Below are 13,404 nucleotides of genomic sequence, written 5' to 3'. Positions count from 1 at the left end.
GCATCCCTAGAGCTGAGACTCTGGCTCCAGAAGAGCTAGGGAACAGTCAATCACTAATTGTCACTCAAACTTCAGTGCTGACAGCACCACCCAGCCCCACAGGCAGGCCTGCCTCAGGAGGCCTCCTCTCCTACCTGACCTGGAAGAAAAAGGTCAAGGAGCCACTGGGCTTATCCATCGGAAATCAAGGCGGACTTAGGAGAGGCCCTCTGTATCTCAGTGTCTCCAGGGCCGAGTCTCAGGACAGCCACGTGGCATTTCTGAGAGGCACAGAGTTCTACAGTCTGCTCTCCTTCAACTGAAGACACAGCTGTCGGGCCACCTGCCTGCCCAGTGTCACAGACGTGCCTGCAGGCCTGGCACCGTCCCATCACGCCACCTGAATTCCTTTTAGAAGGCCGAAGTCCTGGCTTCCAGGTTTGTGGGAGACTTCATCTTTTTCATGAAAGTTTCTTTCAAACCACAAACAATCCAAATGTAAAGGGTCCCTAAAACACCGCTGTCTAGGAGTGACCCAAGTGACTGTGGTGCAGGTCACTTAGAGGTCAAGTCCCCAAGCCACTCTGCCAGGGCACAGCACTCAAATTCTGGATTTGGAATAACTTCTCCCTTGCTCTTGAAATCCAACCAAGCAGTGGGACTCTGGGGCAGTGGCTCTCAACAGGTGGAGGCCAGCTAGCAGTCTCCAGAGACACTCCGGGTTGTCACGGAGAGGGGTGTGCTGCTGGCATCCGCGGTAGAGGCCAGGGATGCTGTTAACACCCTATGACCTGGATGCAGCCCCCACAGCAAAGACCAACCCGGACTCAGGGTCAACAGGGTGGAGGTTGAGAATCCCCGAGCTCCGGGCAGTGACAGGGCTACGGGGCCCAGCACCACAGCAGGTGTGGCGCTGCTTTCCTGGGAGCTGCCACAAGCGAGGCTCCGATGTCTCCTGGACTTGAAGTCCCTGAGCTCAGGACACTACTGCCTCCTTTCCTATGCTGCTAGAGACCCTGCTGGCTAACATCTACTAAGCATCACGCCATCTTTCCCAGTATCAGAGCTACGTGGCCTGGCATTCTTGCTGGTGTCACTTACTGATGAACGCCACCAAGTTACTGAGAGCCTCTCTAAGCTTGATTCTGCTCACCTGCAAATGGGAACAGCAGCAGCACCTACTTCATCAGCATGAGGCCTAATTTAGAGTGCAGGCTCAGTCCGCAGAGTCGTGTCCGACACGAGGCTGGCACTCAGGACATAAGAGCGGTCTCCGCTGAACGCAGCCGTCTGTCTTCCCCTCAGAAGGCCTGAGCCCCTTGGCAGAGGAAGGACTGAGTTCTACCCATAGGGAGCTGCTAGCGGGTGGAAGTGATGCCTGCAGATGGCTAAGACAGGCGCCTGGGCGGTGGGGCTAGGGGTCCTGTGGAGGGCTCTCAGGTCACCTCAGAAGGCCTGGAGAACGTGCCCCAGGGCCCCACCTCCCTTGGAAGTCTGCCAAAGTGCTTGAGGGACACCTTCCAGCAGGGAAGGATGTCTAGCTGCTAAAAGGAGCCTGACGCCAGCCCGTAAAGGGCGGTGTGCTGCACAAACGCTTTGCCCTGCCTAAATCACAGCTACTGAAGGACGCTCCCCCACACTCAGAGCTGCATGAGGAGCGAATGCATGAACACATACAAACAGGGCTGGCACACCTGGTCCTACAGGCTGAGCTCACCATGGAGTTCCCGGCCCCTCACAGGTGACACGGGCCCGTTTATCTCCTAACGCCATTTCCTAGTGGTACAGCCCAAATCAGTGCGATGCAGTGAATCTTCTCCACCCCAGGAAGTGGAATGTCTCAGGAGGACAGGAAGTTCCCTTTCTAACTTGTGTGGAGGGACCCGGGGCTCAGCGTGGGCAGCGAGTGCTAAGTCGTGCGGCGGCTCTCAGCTCACCTTCTCCAGCTCCTGCAGGAACACCTGGGCCACCCAGGAGGCCCTCTCGAAACAGGTGACCACTTCCTCCTCCCGCTCGGTCAGGCGGCAGCGGGAGGCAATGGAGTTGGGCAGGCGTTCCAGCGAGAGACCTGCGGGAGGGAGAGAGCCCTTCAGACCCGCCCTGCCCTGCCCTGCCAGGCCCCAACTCCAGGCCCTTCCCTGGCCCAGGCTCCAAGGGGCAAGGGCACATTCGCTCTGGAGCAGCCAGCGGGGGGCAGAGGCAGAGATCTGCGGAGAGGAAGCAGAGCTAAAGCGCTGCGGGTAGAGCACTGCAGGGAGCAAGCAGCGGCGGGCCAAGAGCAGGCGCCAGCCCAGGTGGGCATTGCGCTGCGCCCACCCCATCCTCCTCCTGACCACCCTGCAGGCCAGCTGCCCTCCTCACAGTCACTGGAAGGAAACAGGCACCGCGAGCACTCGCTTCTCTGCGTGGTGCGGCGGCCGCCTATGACCAAGCTTTGTTCTCCCCTGTGGGATAAACGCTCCACTCCAGCTCCAGGTGGGCCGCCACACCCCAGCCCTGCACCCACACATGCAGCCAATCTCTGCTGCCTCGCAGGAGTCACCCGTGTTCGGGCCCTCCCTCTGCAGGGACCCCGCGGGTTCCGCCTCCCCAAAGCCACAACCCATCTTTCAGGAACAGCCTTTGACTCTCCTGAAGGTGCAACCCATTTGAGGGACGTGGTGATTGGCTAAGGGTGAGCACATGGCCCCATCAGGGCCAATCAAAGCCAGTCCTGGAAGTGCTAGTCTTTCCACTGGTACCAGAAGCCCGCCTAAAAATAAACTGCACAGTGTGAATATAGAAAACACTATACACCTAAAAACAAACAAACAACAAACAACAAAACCTACAAAAACCCTAAATGAATCAATCTACCAAAGAACGGAGAGAATTGTTGGACTTATTGGGAAACAGAAGAAGTCCACACAGAATAAGGATTAGGTATGATAGAAAAGGGCAGATTTCTACAGATACTGAGCACCTAGATACAGCCTTGCCTGAAGCACTACCCAGTGTCCAAGCAAACAATCCCCCTACACTCATGCGTGCTTCCTCTTCTGTCTTTTGCCAGTCAGTCTGAGAGGCCCTTCTGCTGTTTACCGCTAACACAGGCCTGACTAGGGAATGCTGCCTTCAGGATCACCCCTCCCCGAGGTACGGAACCCACGGCCAGGGCACCTGTGTGTCCCACACGGTACCTTCTGTGTGATGGGCGTTCGAGCGCTTCCTCAAGGAATGAAGGACACAGCCCTCAACTAGTTCCTGATGTACAAGCCCCAACACCCAAGGGAGGACCGAGGCGTGCACATTTCGTATCTCCGTGGCGCTCGCCGAGTGGACGACCACACTGGCCCCCTAGCTGGCGCTGTCCCTCCAGCCTCACTCCACTCAGACCCACCCCAACACTGCTTCCACAACACTGCTGTGAAAAACTCACCAGGCGTCCTGACTGCCAGAGCGGAAGGCCCAAACTCCTGACTGCACCCCAGCCCTCCCAGCCCTCCCCCTGTCTCTGCCCACCCTCAGTTCTGCCCTCCCTGCCACACCCACACGCCCTCCCATCCCCACTGCTGCACTGGGGCGCCTGCCTTCCTTCCTGACTGCTCAAGGAATGCACCCCCAAGTCCACCCAAATACCCAGTTACGGCTCACCTTCTGGCCCTCTGGGTGACACCTCCTCTAGGAAAGCCTCCCTGATTGGCCCCTGGTGTAGCTGACCCTTCCTTCCTTCGAGCCTGGTTTACCCGTTCACATTCCCGTGTCACTATTTCTTCGTTTTGTTTGTTTTTTTGTTTTGTTTTTTCTTCCAGTACCAGGGATCAAACTCACGACCTTGCGCTTGCCAGGCAGGCGCTTTGCCGCTGAGCTAAATCCCCAGCCCCTCTGTGTCACTATTTCTGACACTAACTTGTTCACCCAATTCCCAGCCAGCAGCTCAACAGGGTCTGCCTTTCTCCCACCTAGCACACAGTAGGTAGCTGCCGGGCACCGGAAAGCTGGATGAAAACAAGCCTGACCACGGCCAACAAAGCACCGAGTGCTCGGCAAACACAGAAGAGGAATGGTATTGTTTTTCTTGACTAGATTTCAACACACAGGGATCAGTGACCTTGTCCTTCACCAGGATGGGGTATGACTAGGTCCAAAGGTCAGGGCACGCCGGCCAGGGAAAGAGAGCACAGACTGTGGCCAGCCTTGCTCCGTGGGTCTCACTGTGCGTCCTGAGATGAGTCACAACCAGGAGGAAAGGTTCCCTGCTCCTGAGGACTAGTGGAGGCGCAGAGAAGAAGCGAGAAGTCCACTCCCTTCTAGGGCTGGCCCAGCCTCTCCTCTCCAGATGAGCGGCCTGTATACCCTGCAGGAAGGTGGAGCCTGACCCAGCAGACCAAGCACAAGCAGCAGAACACAGCCAATTCCAAGGAGCACAGAGCAGAACTGCTCTGACACCGCAGTGACCCTGTGGCTCCCGAGAGATACCCTGCAGCTGGGTGCCCTCCTGCCCCGCCTCAGGCCCAGCGCGGGGATGAGGGATGCCAGCTGCTGGCAGGCTCAGGCTGCCACTCCAAGCTTCCTCCTGTGGGTTAGCTGACAAGGGGTTCAGGAACGCTTAGGAGGGGGCTCCACCCCCCGAGGTGCATCTGCTCCTCTCACCCCACCATGCTACCCGAAGGATTCCAAGCCCATCCTGCTAGAAAGCTCAAAGCAAAGACACCTCCACTCTGAAGCCCTTCAGAGGGGTTAAGCTCCCTACCTCTGACCTAGCAGAACACGTTGGCTTCATCTCAAGGGTGTTGATTTTTTTTCTCTGTAGTGCTGGGGATCCAGGCCAGGGCCCGCAGCACACTAGGCAAGAGCTCACTCCCCAGTCCTGCATCTCCCATGCTTGTGCCTTTTCCCACCACTGTCACTGCCCACTCTGCCCATTTGCGGCGGATCTTTCCAGCCTGTGGGAGCCCAGGGCCAGGTGTACAGGAAAGATGCAGATGGATGTGCAGAAGGGCAAACCGAGGCATGCTCAGGGTAGAGCCCGGCAGACTCCCTCCCTCTATGCTTAAAAAACAGTTCTTGGAGAATTCACCAACTGTAGCATATTTATATAATAAAAGCGCAGAAAAAATTTAAAGAATTACTTAAGTATGTCTTATATGCATAAAACACGGACAAATTTCTGAGAAATCATATTCCATGGAAGAAGATATCAAAAAGTACATGCTATATGATTCCATTCATATGTCATTTCTTAAAAAGGCAAATCAACCTATGTGAATGGAAAACACTCAGTGGTTGCCTGGGATAGGGATGATGGGGATTACTCAGAAAGGGACTCAAGGGGACTTTCTGGGGTGATGGAAATGCCCTATATCTTTACAAGGCTGCTGGGTATATGGGTATATATAGTCCAACTCACTGAGTTATACATATGAGATTTGTGCCTATCTCCCTGTCTAAAGACTAATCTGAAAGTAATGAAGATAATGCCTTTTTCAAAGGCAGTTAGGATCCAGAGAAATAGAGGATCAAAGTCCAGGGGATACGCTCATTGAGGTGGTCCTCTGTAAATCGTACACATATATAGGACTGAAAAGGTCCCGGACACTGGCAAGGGCTTTGCCTCAGCAGGGTCACTGTCCCACCACTCAATTCTGCCCAGAAAAAACAGGCTGCTTCTTTGCCTACATTTGTTCTCTGACAAATCTGCTATGAAGGCCATTTTGCTGTCCAGTGTCTGAGTAGAAACCCACCTGACCCTACAGTCTCTCCCCTTCTACCTCATGAGCCCTTCTGCACAAGTGGCCAAACCACAACACCAGGTCCACAATGTAGATGCACTGATCTTGAGCCCGATCTGGAAGGAACCCAGAGCTTGTGGCACGGCCCTGCAGGGTCAGTGGGAAGCCAGGGACTGCCTCCTAAGGGGGCCTTTCTGTGCCAACGCGCAGCTCCACAAGCCGAAGAGAGACCCTTCAAGAGGATGCCCTCCTTTGTCAGAGCCTCTGCATTTTTGGTTTGGAAGCAAGCAGACTGGGGCCCAGTCCCAGACTCAGCACCAAGCTGGTCCCAGCTCCTTCCATCTGAGATGACTCATGCCTTCCCAGGCAGTGACCTTTCCACGCAGGCCTGACCATGGGACCTCGAAACCCTGGGCCCTAGATACAGAGGTGCAGACAGAATGCTTCTTTTGCTATGGGTCACTTTACAAATGGGCGGGCACCCCCCACCTGCTACACAGCCAGTGAAAGGGCCCTAGGCACTCACAGCACCACAGAGGACTCGACCCAGAGCTGGGCACCCCGGGTGCAGGGGAAGAAGGAAAGAAATGCCTTCTTCAGCCTTAGAGGTGGTTTCAAGGCCCACAGATCGTACTCCAAAGTGGGCAGCTGTGCGAATGTTAACTGGCAAATGCTGTGGAGAACACAGTGGCTTCTCAAAATACGGAAAAACAGCCAAGTGTGCACACCGGTAATCCCAGGATCAAGAGGCTGAAGCAGGGTCGCTGCAAGTTTGAGGCCAGCCTGGGCTACACAGTGAGTTCAAAGCTAGTCTGAACTACATAGCAAGACCCTGCTTCAAACAAAACAAAACAAAACACATACATACAATAGAAAACTAGCATTACATGACCCAGCAATTCCACCTCCAGGTACAGACTCGAGAGAATTTCCAGTAGGGTTTTGCAGATATTGATGTGTAGGCATGTGCACAGCAGCGCTATTCACAAAAGCCAAAACACGGAAATAATCCAAATGTCCACTGACAGATGAGGAGCCCAGCAAAATGTGGTATATATGCACATCCAATGCAATGTCATTCCACCTTACAAAGAAAGAAACTGCAACACGGGTTACGGTACAGATAAATCTTACGGACATCACGCTCAGTGAAACAGGTCAGACACAAAACGCAAATACTATATCTGTGATGGCAAACCTTTCTGAGCTTTCAATGGTAATAAACAGCCCACTGCGGCACGCGTGCCAGAGGTTCGCCACCACTGTACTACATGCGTCTACTCACACAAGATCACATTCGTAGAATCAGAAAATAAAAGGGTGCTTGCCAACGGCTTGAGGAGGAAAGAATAAGCAGTTACTGTTTAGTTAGTACACAGCTTCAGTTTTGCAAAATGAAGAGAGTTCGGCAGATTGCACAATGTCCTAGCGGTACTGAACTGCACACTTAAATGCTATGCTCTCGCTTCTCTTCTGCTTCCTCTCTGCCCCTTCCCCTCCCCGCAGCCTCTGGCTTCCACACCCTCTGAATCCAGCCCAGAATCCCAAGTGTCTTTCTTCACCCTCAGTGACCCACCACAGGTCCCCAAATCTCAGGTTCTTCACTTCCCTCTCAGCTCTCTCTGCGGCTTCAGCATCCCCCTTCCCCGCCGTGAGTACAAACCTGAGTCTCACTGCTGATTTCCCCACCTGCCCGATGATATTATGGGGCGGCCAGGGCAAGATGCAGGCAGGCCGCCCAGCCTGAGGCCTCCCTCCCGCGAGCCTGTTCACCATCTTGCCCCCATTGCCCTGGCTGGCCCGCAGAACATGTGCCCTGTCCTGTTCCATGTCCCTGATGAAGGCCTGGTGAACACCCCCTCCAGCCTCCCCCGGACCACCCCCTTCCCACTAGGCCGATGGTGAAGCCACAATCAACAGCTCATTCCTGCCACCCTAGAGCTAAAAAAGAAAGAGTGAAAACCAATTATGCCACCATATCCTGCTCCAGGAGAAACCTAGTGCTCTATTTTTCAACATTTTAGTAAGCCATAAAATTCCAGTGAAATACCCTAGGGTCGCAGTAGCCAAAGGAGAACAGGAAAACAACCACCACAAAACAAAGCAGAAATAAGTATAAAACAAACCCCTAGGGGTGAAAAGAGAATTCCTGCATCCTTCTCCTGAGAGTGGCTTTTTCCTTTTTCCTTCGCCTGAGCATCTCTCAGCCACAATATTGTAGGTGAGTGGCCTTGTGTCCGCACAGCCAGCCCGCAGGCCTGCCTGGGGCACTCTCTGGCCAGAGGAGAAATGAACCACAGGCTGAAATAGGCAGGCTCATTGTCACGGGACCTACAGCCCTTTTGCAGGGCCACAGTGAACCCCAAATTAAACACTGAGGATTAAAACATGAAAGGCTCTGTGTGGAACTGTGGCTGGAGAAGTGGAGGTCACTCTTTGTTACATCACCAGCGCCAGAGAAACGAAGGGACCCTGGCCTGAGGAGAGGAAAAGGCAGTCTTTACCACATCAGCCCTCTGAGGGGGAGAGTGGCACTGCAGCTGTCTGTGGCTGAGCCAGCTGAGGGGTGAGGTGTGGGAACACTAGGCCTTAAGCCCCCCGGGGTGAAGTCAGGGCTGGGGAAAATCTCTCAGGTCTTCAACCAACAAAAAAGTTGAATTTGTCACCCTGGGCCACAGAGACTTTGTCCTGGGTCTAGGACCCAGATCCTACAAAAGACTGACCTAAATGACATGCTGGCCACCAGCTGGGCCTTCTTTGAGGGGCAAAGGCTGTGCAACACTTCATGGGATTATAAAAGTTCTAGAACAATCGGGCCGGGGAGATAGCTCAGCAGCACAGCGCCTGCCTAGCAAGCGCAAAGACCCGAGTTTGATTCCCGGTACCAAAAAAAGGTTCCAGAACACCAGCCACAACTCCTGGCCTCCCTGCTGGGCTCTCCGCTTTCCATGCCCTCTTCTGGGGCCCACGGGCCCTCACTCTACCTGCTTTGGTACCAGCACCCTGAGTTCCCTTTAAGGAACCATTCCCACAAGCCAGTGTGGGATTCAGTGGGGAAAACCCCACCCTTGGCCCCGAGCCAGCACCCAGGCGCTAGTCACCATAACTGACTCCAGGGTGGCATGTGACCAAACCAGGTCCAGCACAGCCTCCCCCGGCACTGCTCCTCCAGAGGTTGCAAGTGCTATGCTGAAGAACCAGAGGAACTGCAGCTGCCGAAAAAGACCTCCACACACACTTTGAGTCCCTGGATCCTTCTGCCACTGTCCCCCATGATTTTCTAGTTACACGGGCCCTAAACACCTAGTCCTCCTCTCTGTGTGGTTAGTTTTCCAGCTACCTGGAGTTGCACTTTTGTCATTATAACCTTAAGTCTGCTTTTACAGAAACAGATCCCTAGAAGCATGGTGTCAATTCCTGAAATAGAGGACTGGCTTAGTCACTGGGTCAGGTAGGGGCGGCGAGGATGTCCACATCTCCCCTCTAGGAAACTGAAATTCCAGACATAAGGTAGCAGCCCCACAAGCTGGAATGCAGCCTCCTTCACCTGGCCACGGGGACTGGCACTTCAGGGCACATCGTGAAACATCTCAGGACGTGAACCTGTTATGGGCATTTCCTGGGGCCCCAGCAGAGCCGAAACAAAGGTTCTAAGCTTCAGTCCTGACAGTGTCCCTGAAGGCAGCTTGGCTAGAAGCCCTTTGCCTATGTGTACCACTCTAAGGCAGCTGCAGCCGAGTCAGATCAGAGCTGGAAATTTCCTGCAGAAGGCAGAGCCTGCGAAGGCAGGAAGACAGCTGCCCTGCCCAGGACTTCAAAAAGACCTGCTGCGGCTCTCACTGTGCAAGGCTGGGGCTGAGAGGCCTGTGACTCAGCCCAGCCCATGGCTCACCCATTTAACCTAGGGCTGGAGGAGAACAGGAGGGCTGTGGCCTGCTGCTGGGGGCAGAACCCAGGGCCTGGACCTAGATCCAAGGGCATGGAGATACAGTCTTTGGCTATGACTTCTCATCCATGAAGCCAACACTCGTTGGCCTAAGGCCCATTCCCAGGAGGTCTACAGAGCCAAGAAGCCACTCCGATCCCAAAGCTGCAAACAAGGCCTCACGCCAATCAACTCATACGGCCATCCCAAGTGTCCCCACCAGAAGGGGCTGCCCAAGAGCAGCGGCCCAGAAGGATTCTTCACAAGTGCCCCCAAAGGCCAAGAGCCGAGGCAGTGTCCCCCAAAACAGAGCTGGAGACAGCCACATGGCCAAGACGGCAGAGCCACACAAGAAGGCTGCTATCCTTCCTAGCAAGCCACCGTAACAAGCCACAGGCCAGCTGCCACAGGGTGTTTCCTTTTTCCCAACAGCAGACTTCACCGACGCTAGAACTGATCGAGGCTTAGGGGAACAGACAGGAAGGAAGGGCAGAAAAAGAGGGTGCCACATGTGCCCTGCTCATAGCTTCCGCACGCCAGCTCTTCCTGGAGGGCTGCCTGAGCCACAACCACACACGGGCAGGCCTTGGTCACCTGTCTCCTGCTCCCTAGGAGGAGGGATCGCAGCTGTTCAGTATGGAGTCTCCAGCTGGCACTTGCTGAATCCACTGCAGGCAAACTATCCTTTTTCTGTAGGAGCTGGCCAGGGGTCTCGAGGGAAACAACACAAAAGGTCAGATCCCTGCAGAAAGAGCCCACCGGCCAAGCGGGGAAAGCAAGGATGTGCCACTGTGCCAGGGCCCCAGTGAGCTGGGAGGAGGGAAAGGTGCAGGGGCTGACCTGCGGGAACCGTGTGCGAAGGGGCTGCTGGGGCTCATCCACGTGCACAGCAGTAAGGACATGTTTGGCAAGGACAAACCGGCCATACTGGGCACCAGGGGCAGATCTTGACTGCTGGACACACGGAGCTCCACGAAAGGAAAGGAGGGAGAGATTATCCATTGAGGGCGCAGAAAAAATGACCAGCTGTCCTTTCACGGACAGATGGGGCTCACAGTCATGAACACCTGGAACCAGGCCTTGGCAAGAGTGGGCACCACTGCAGACAGACCTGCCAGGAGGGCCCTGAAACCAACAGGTTCCACACTGTTTTTAACACAGCGTAAAGGGTAGACGCGCCCCACTCCCACATCCAGGGTGGGAGTGGGCTGCTCCGTCCAGGGTAGCTACTTGTCCTCTGCACCGGGAACTGGCCAGGAACATTTCCCTTCCCAGGGCCTTCCCTTGGTTTGACATGCGTGGTCAGGGGACACTGGGCTTGGTCTAAGTCGTAACAGGGCCAGCCATAGCAGTGCCTGAGAGATGGGAGAAGGATGTCAGGCTTCCATTCTGTACCGAAATGACTGATGTTAGGTTGACATCCGAAGATTTTCTGAACCGCTGCCCTTGGGAAAGCAGACCCTGGGATAGTGCACAGGGCTGGGAGGGCCAGAGGAGGAAAAGGTCCTTCCCTACAGCAGCCCATGTGGGAGGAAACTGCCATCTGCTCCCATCATCCTCTGGGGGCCCCTCTGTCTCAGGCAGGACACGGCTCCAGAGACACCCATCTGGCCTCTGACACTACTTACAGGTGCATGAAGAGTTTGCATGAACCTCAGTTTCTGTATCCATAAAAGGGCATAACAACCACCTCCCAGCTGAGAGAAGAGAGACGAAGTCTAACCCCTCAGTCAACCAACACTGACTAACACTTTCACAATGGGTCGTAATTCATATCTCACTGGAAGATAGCTTTGAACGACTGGTAGTACGAGCTGCCTGGTGGGACAGTTGTGCGCGTAGCACCAGTGGTTCAAGCTGGTGGAACGTGTTCCCAGGGCACTTTCTCCTTAACTCTATGCGCACATGCCTCACCCAGGATGATAGGACATGCAGGTCCAGATTCAGGATGTTTGGGAGAGCCTGAGAGCCACCTCTCTAGCTCTTGGGGGTGCACATGGGTTAATCCTGCCCTGATTCCCCCTGCACACACACATCACCTATCTTCCAAGGGCGAGTATTTCTGGGAATACCACCAAACTTCAGTTAGGTCTGAGGGGCTCAGGAAACTTGTACATGGGGAATGAAGGACTGATGGGGCATTCTGACAGGAAGCGGGGTGCTCAGCTCTGCCCAGGGTCTGCAGGTGACCTGGGAGCTGTTGCCTGCTGGATGGACCCATCCCCAAGTGACAGACCAGCACGGCTGCCTCTGCCACCAAGTTAGAGGCCAGGATTCCCCCAAGGCCAGAGCCTCCAACAGGGCCCAGGCCACCTCGGAGGCCACCAAGAGACCCTAAAAGTCTGGTCTTCTACTCCTGACAGGAGCCAGTCAGTCTGTGCACATGCCTGATTGAAACCCTGGGGCTCGGGGTACTAGGGACTAGACATGGCCCACTCAGACGTGAAAACAATGGTCTTCCCATGCACACATTTTATTTTTCTACCTTAGTGGGAGAAACATGGTTTATGAATAAACAAGATAGACAATAACTTTTCCTTAGAGAGTGGAGGGTTATGTTCCGCATTTCCCCCCGATCATGGTTTATATCTAGATGCCGCCCAAGTGTCTCTGAGCACTCTCATGTGTTCAAAGGTGGGCTTCTGAAAGGTGACTGGATTGAGGGACCATCACGGCTGACTTTAGGAGGGGGGGCGTGACTGGAAGAGGTGGCTCACTGGGCGTGCTCAGGAAGGGTCTCTCTTCCTTGTTGGCTCCTGCACTGACTTTCTCTGCTTCCCGGCCACTTCATGAGCCGCTTTTCTACTGCCGTGACCCTGTTCCATGCTGTTCTGCCTCGGAGCCAGCTCACTACAGGCTGAAATGGAGCCAAAATAAACCTCTCCTTCTTTAAATTGCAGGTGTCAGGTACTGTGGCTCAGCAAAAAGAAAATAACTAAGGCACATTTTGGTACCAGAAAGGTGGAGTCATCGCCATGATGCTACCTCCAAGTGATTCAGAAGCCTTTGGAAGTGGTTTGTGGAAGGAGTTGGAAAAGGTTTGGAGATGCCATCTGGAAAATCAGTCCAGCATACTGAAAGCAAAGCATGATAAGAGGTTCTTATGGGAGCTCAGAAGACCAAAACACTGATTAAAAAAGTAAAGAAGTAGAGGGTAAAGACCAGGTTCACGTTTCAGTTGGAAAGAGGACTCCATGGCATCTGGACTTGAGATCATGTGTGTATGTTATTTCTGTCAGAAAATGTGTCATTTTATTCATGACCTGAGACTCTAGGAGAGGCTGAGATTAAGGCTGGTGGACTAATTGAGAAAATTTCAAGGTAGCCCAACATTCAGGCTGTGGCATGGGTACTGCTGGGGGATTTTAACAAGCTCTACATTGAGAACCAAGAGCAAATGGCACAGCTGGGTGGTTTTTAAAGCTCTGAGTTTCACCAGAAAGGAAACTCCTGTAAAGGTGGGCCCTGTAAAGTTGAAGCAGAAGAGCTTGGTTACCGAAAAGATTAGTATTAAAAACAAAACAAACACTTCACATGGGAACAATAAAAAAGATGCCTTGAAGGCACAGGAGGAAAGAGCCCACCTTTCACAGACTCTGGGTAGAAAAGTTAAAGACTATTTTGAGAAGACCCTCAGGGCCTCCTGCTCCAGAAAGGCCACCTAGGAAATTAGCTTCCTAGGATTCCATTCACAGTGCTCAGCCATCCAGTCACTTAGAGGTGCCTCCAGCCACGATCCAAAAGGGCCTGGCTACTGCTGGAACCAGCACAGACCTTGGTCATTCACGT

The 13,404-nt window shown here is 54.0% G+C and overlaps 1 protein-coding gene across 1 annotated transcript in view; it reads right to left on the bottom strand.

The window, feature by feature from the left end:
• Ttc7a (tetratricopeptide repeat domain 7A) overlaps nt 1–13,404 on the bottom strand; it is a gene marked incomplete at its 5' end in the record, with an annotated part of 111,179 nt that overhangs the window by 88,877 nt on the left and 8,898 nt on the right. The window contains 1 exon segment of the mRNA XM_013517568.1: nt 1,917–2,047. Coding sequence (XP_013373022.1) covers nt 1,917–2,047 — 131 coding nt within the window.

The sequence above is a fragment of the Chinchilla lanigera genome, unplaced genomic scaffold (genome assembly GCF_000276665.1).
Source record: "Chinchilla lanigera isolate Chin_1 unplaced genomic scaffold, ChiLan1.0 scaffold00040, whole genome shotgun sequence".
NCBI classification, from domain to species: Eukaryota; Metazoa; Chordata; class Mammalia; order Rodentia; family Chinchillidae; genus Chinchilla; species Chinchilla lanigera.
The sequence above is the reverse complement of the archived record's forward strand: the minus strand, read 5'-3'. Positions and strand labels throughout refer to the sequence as shown.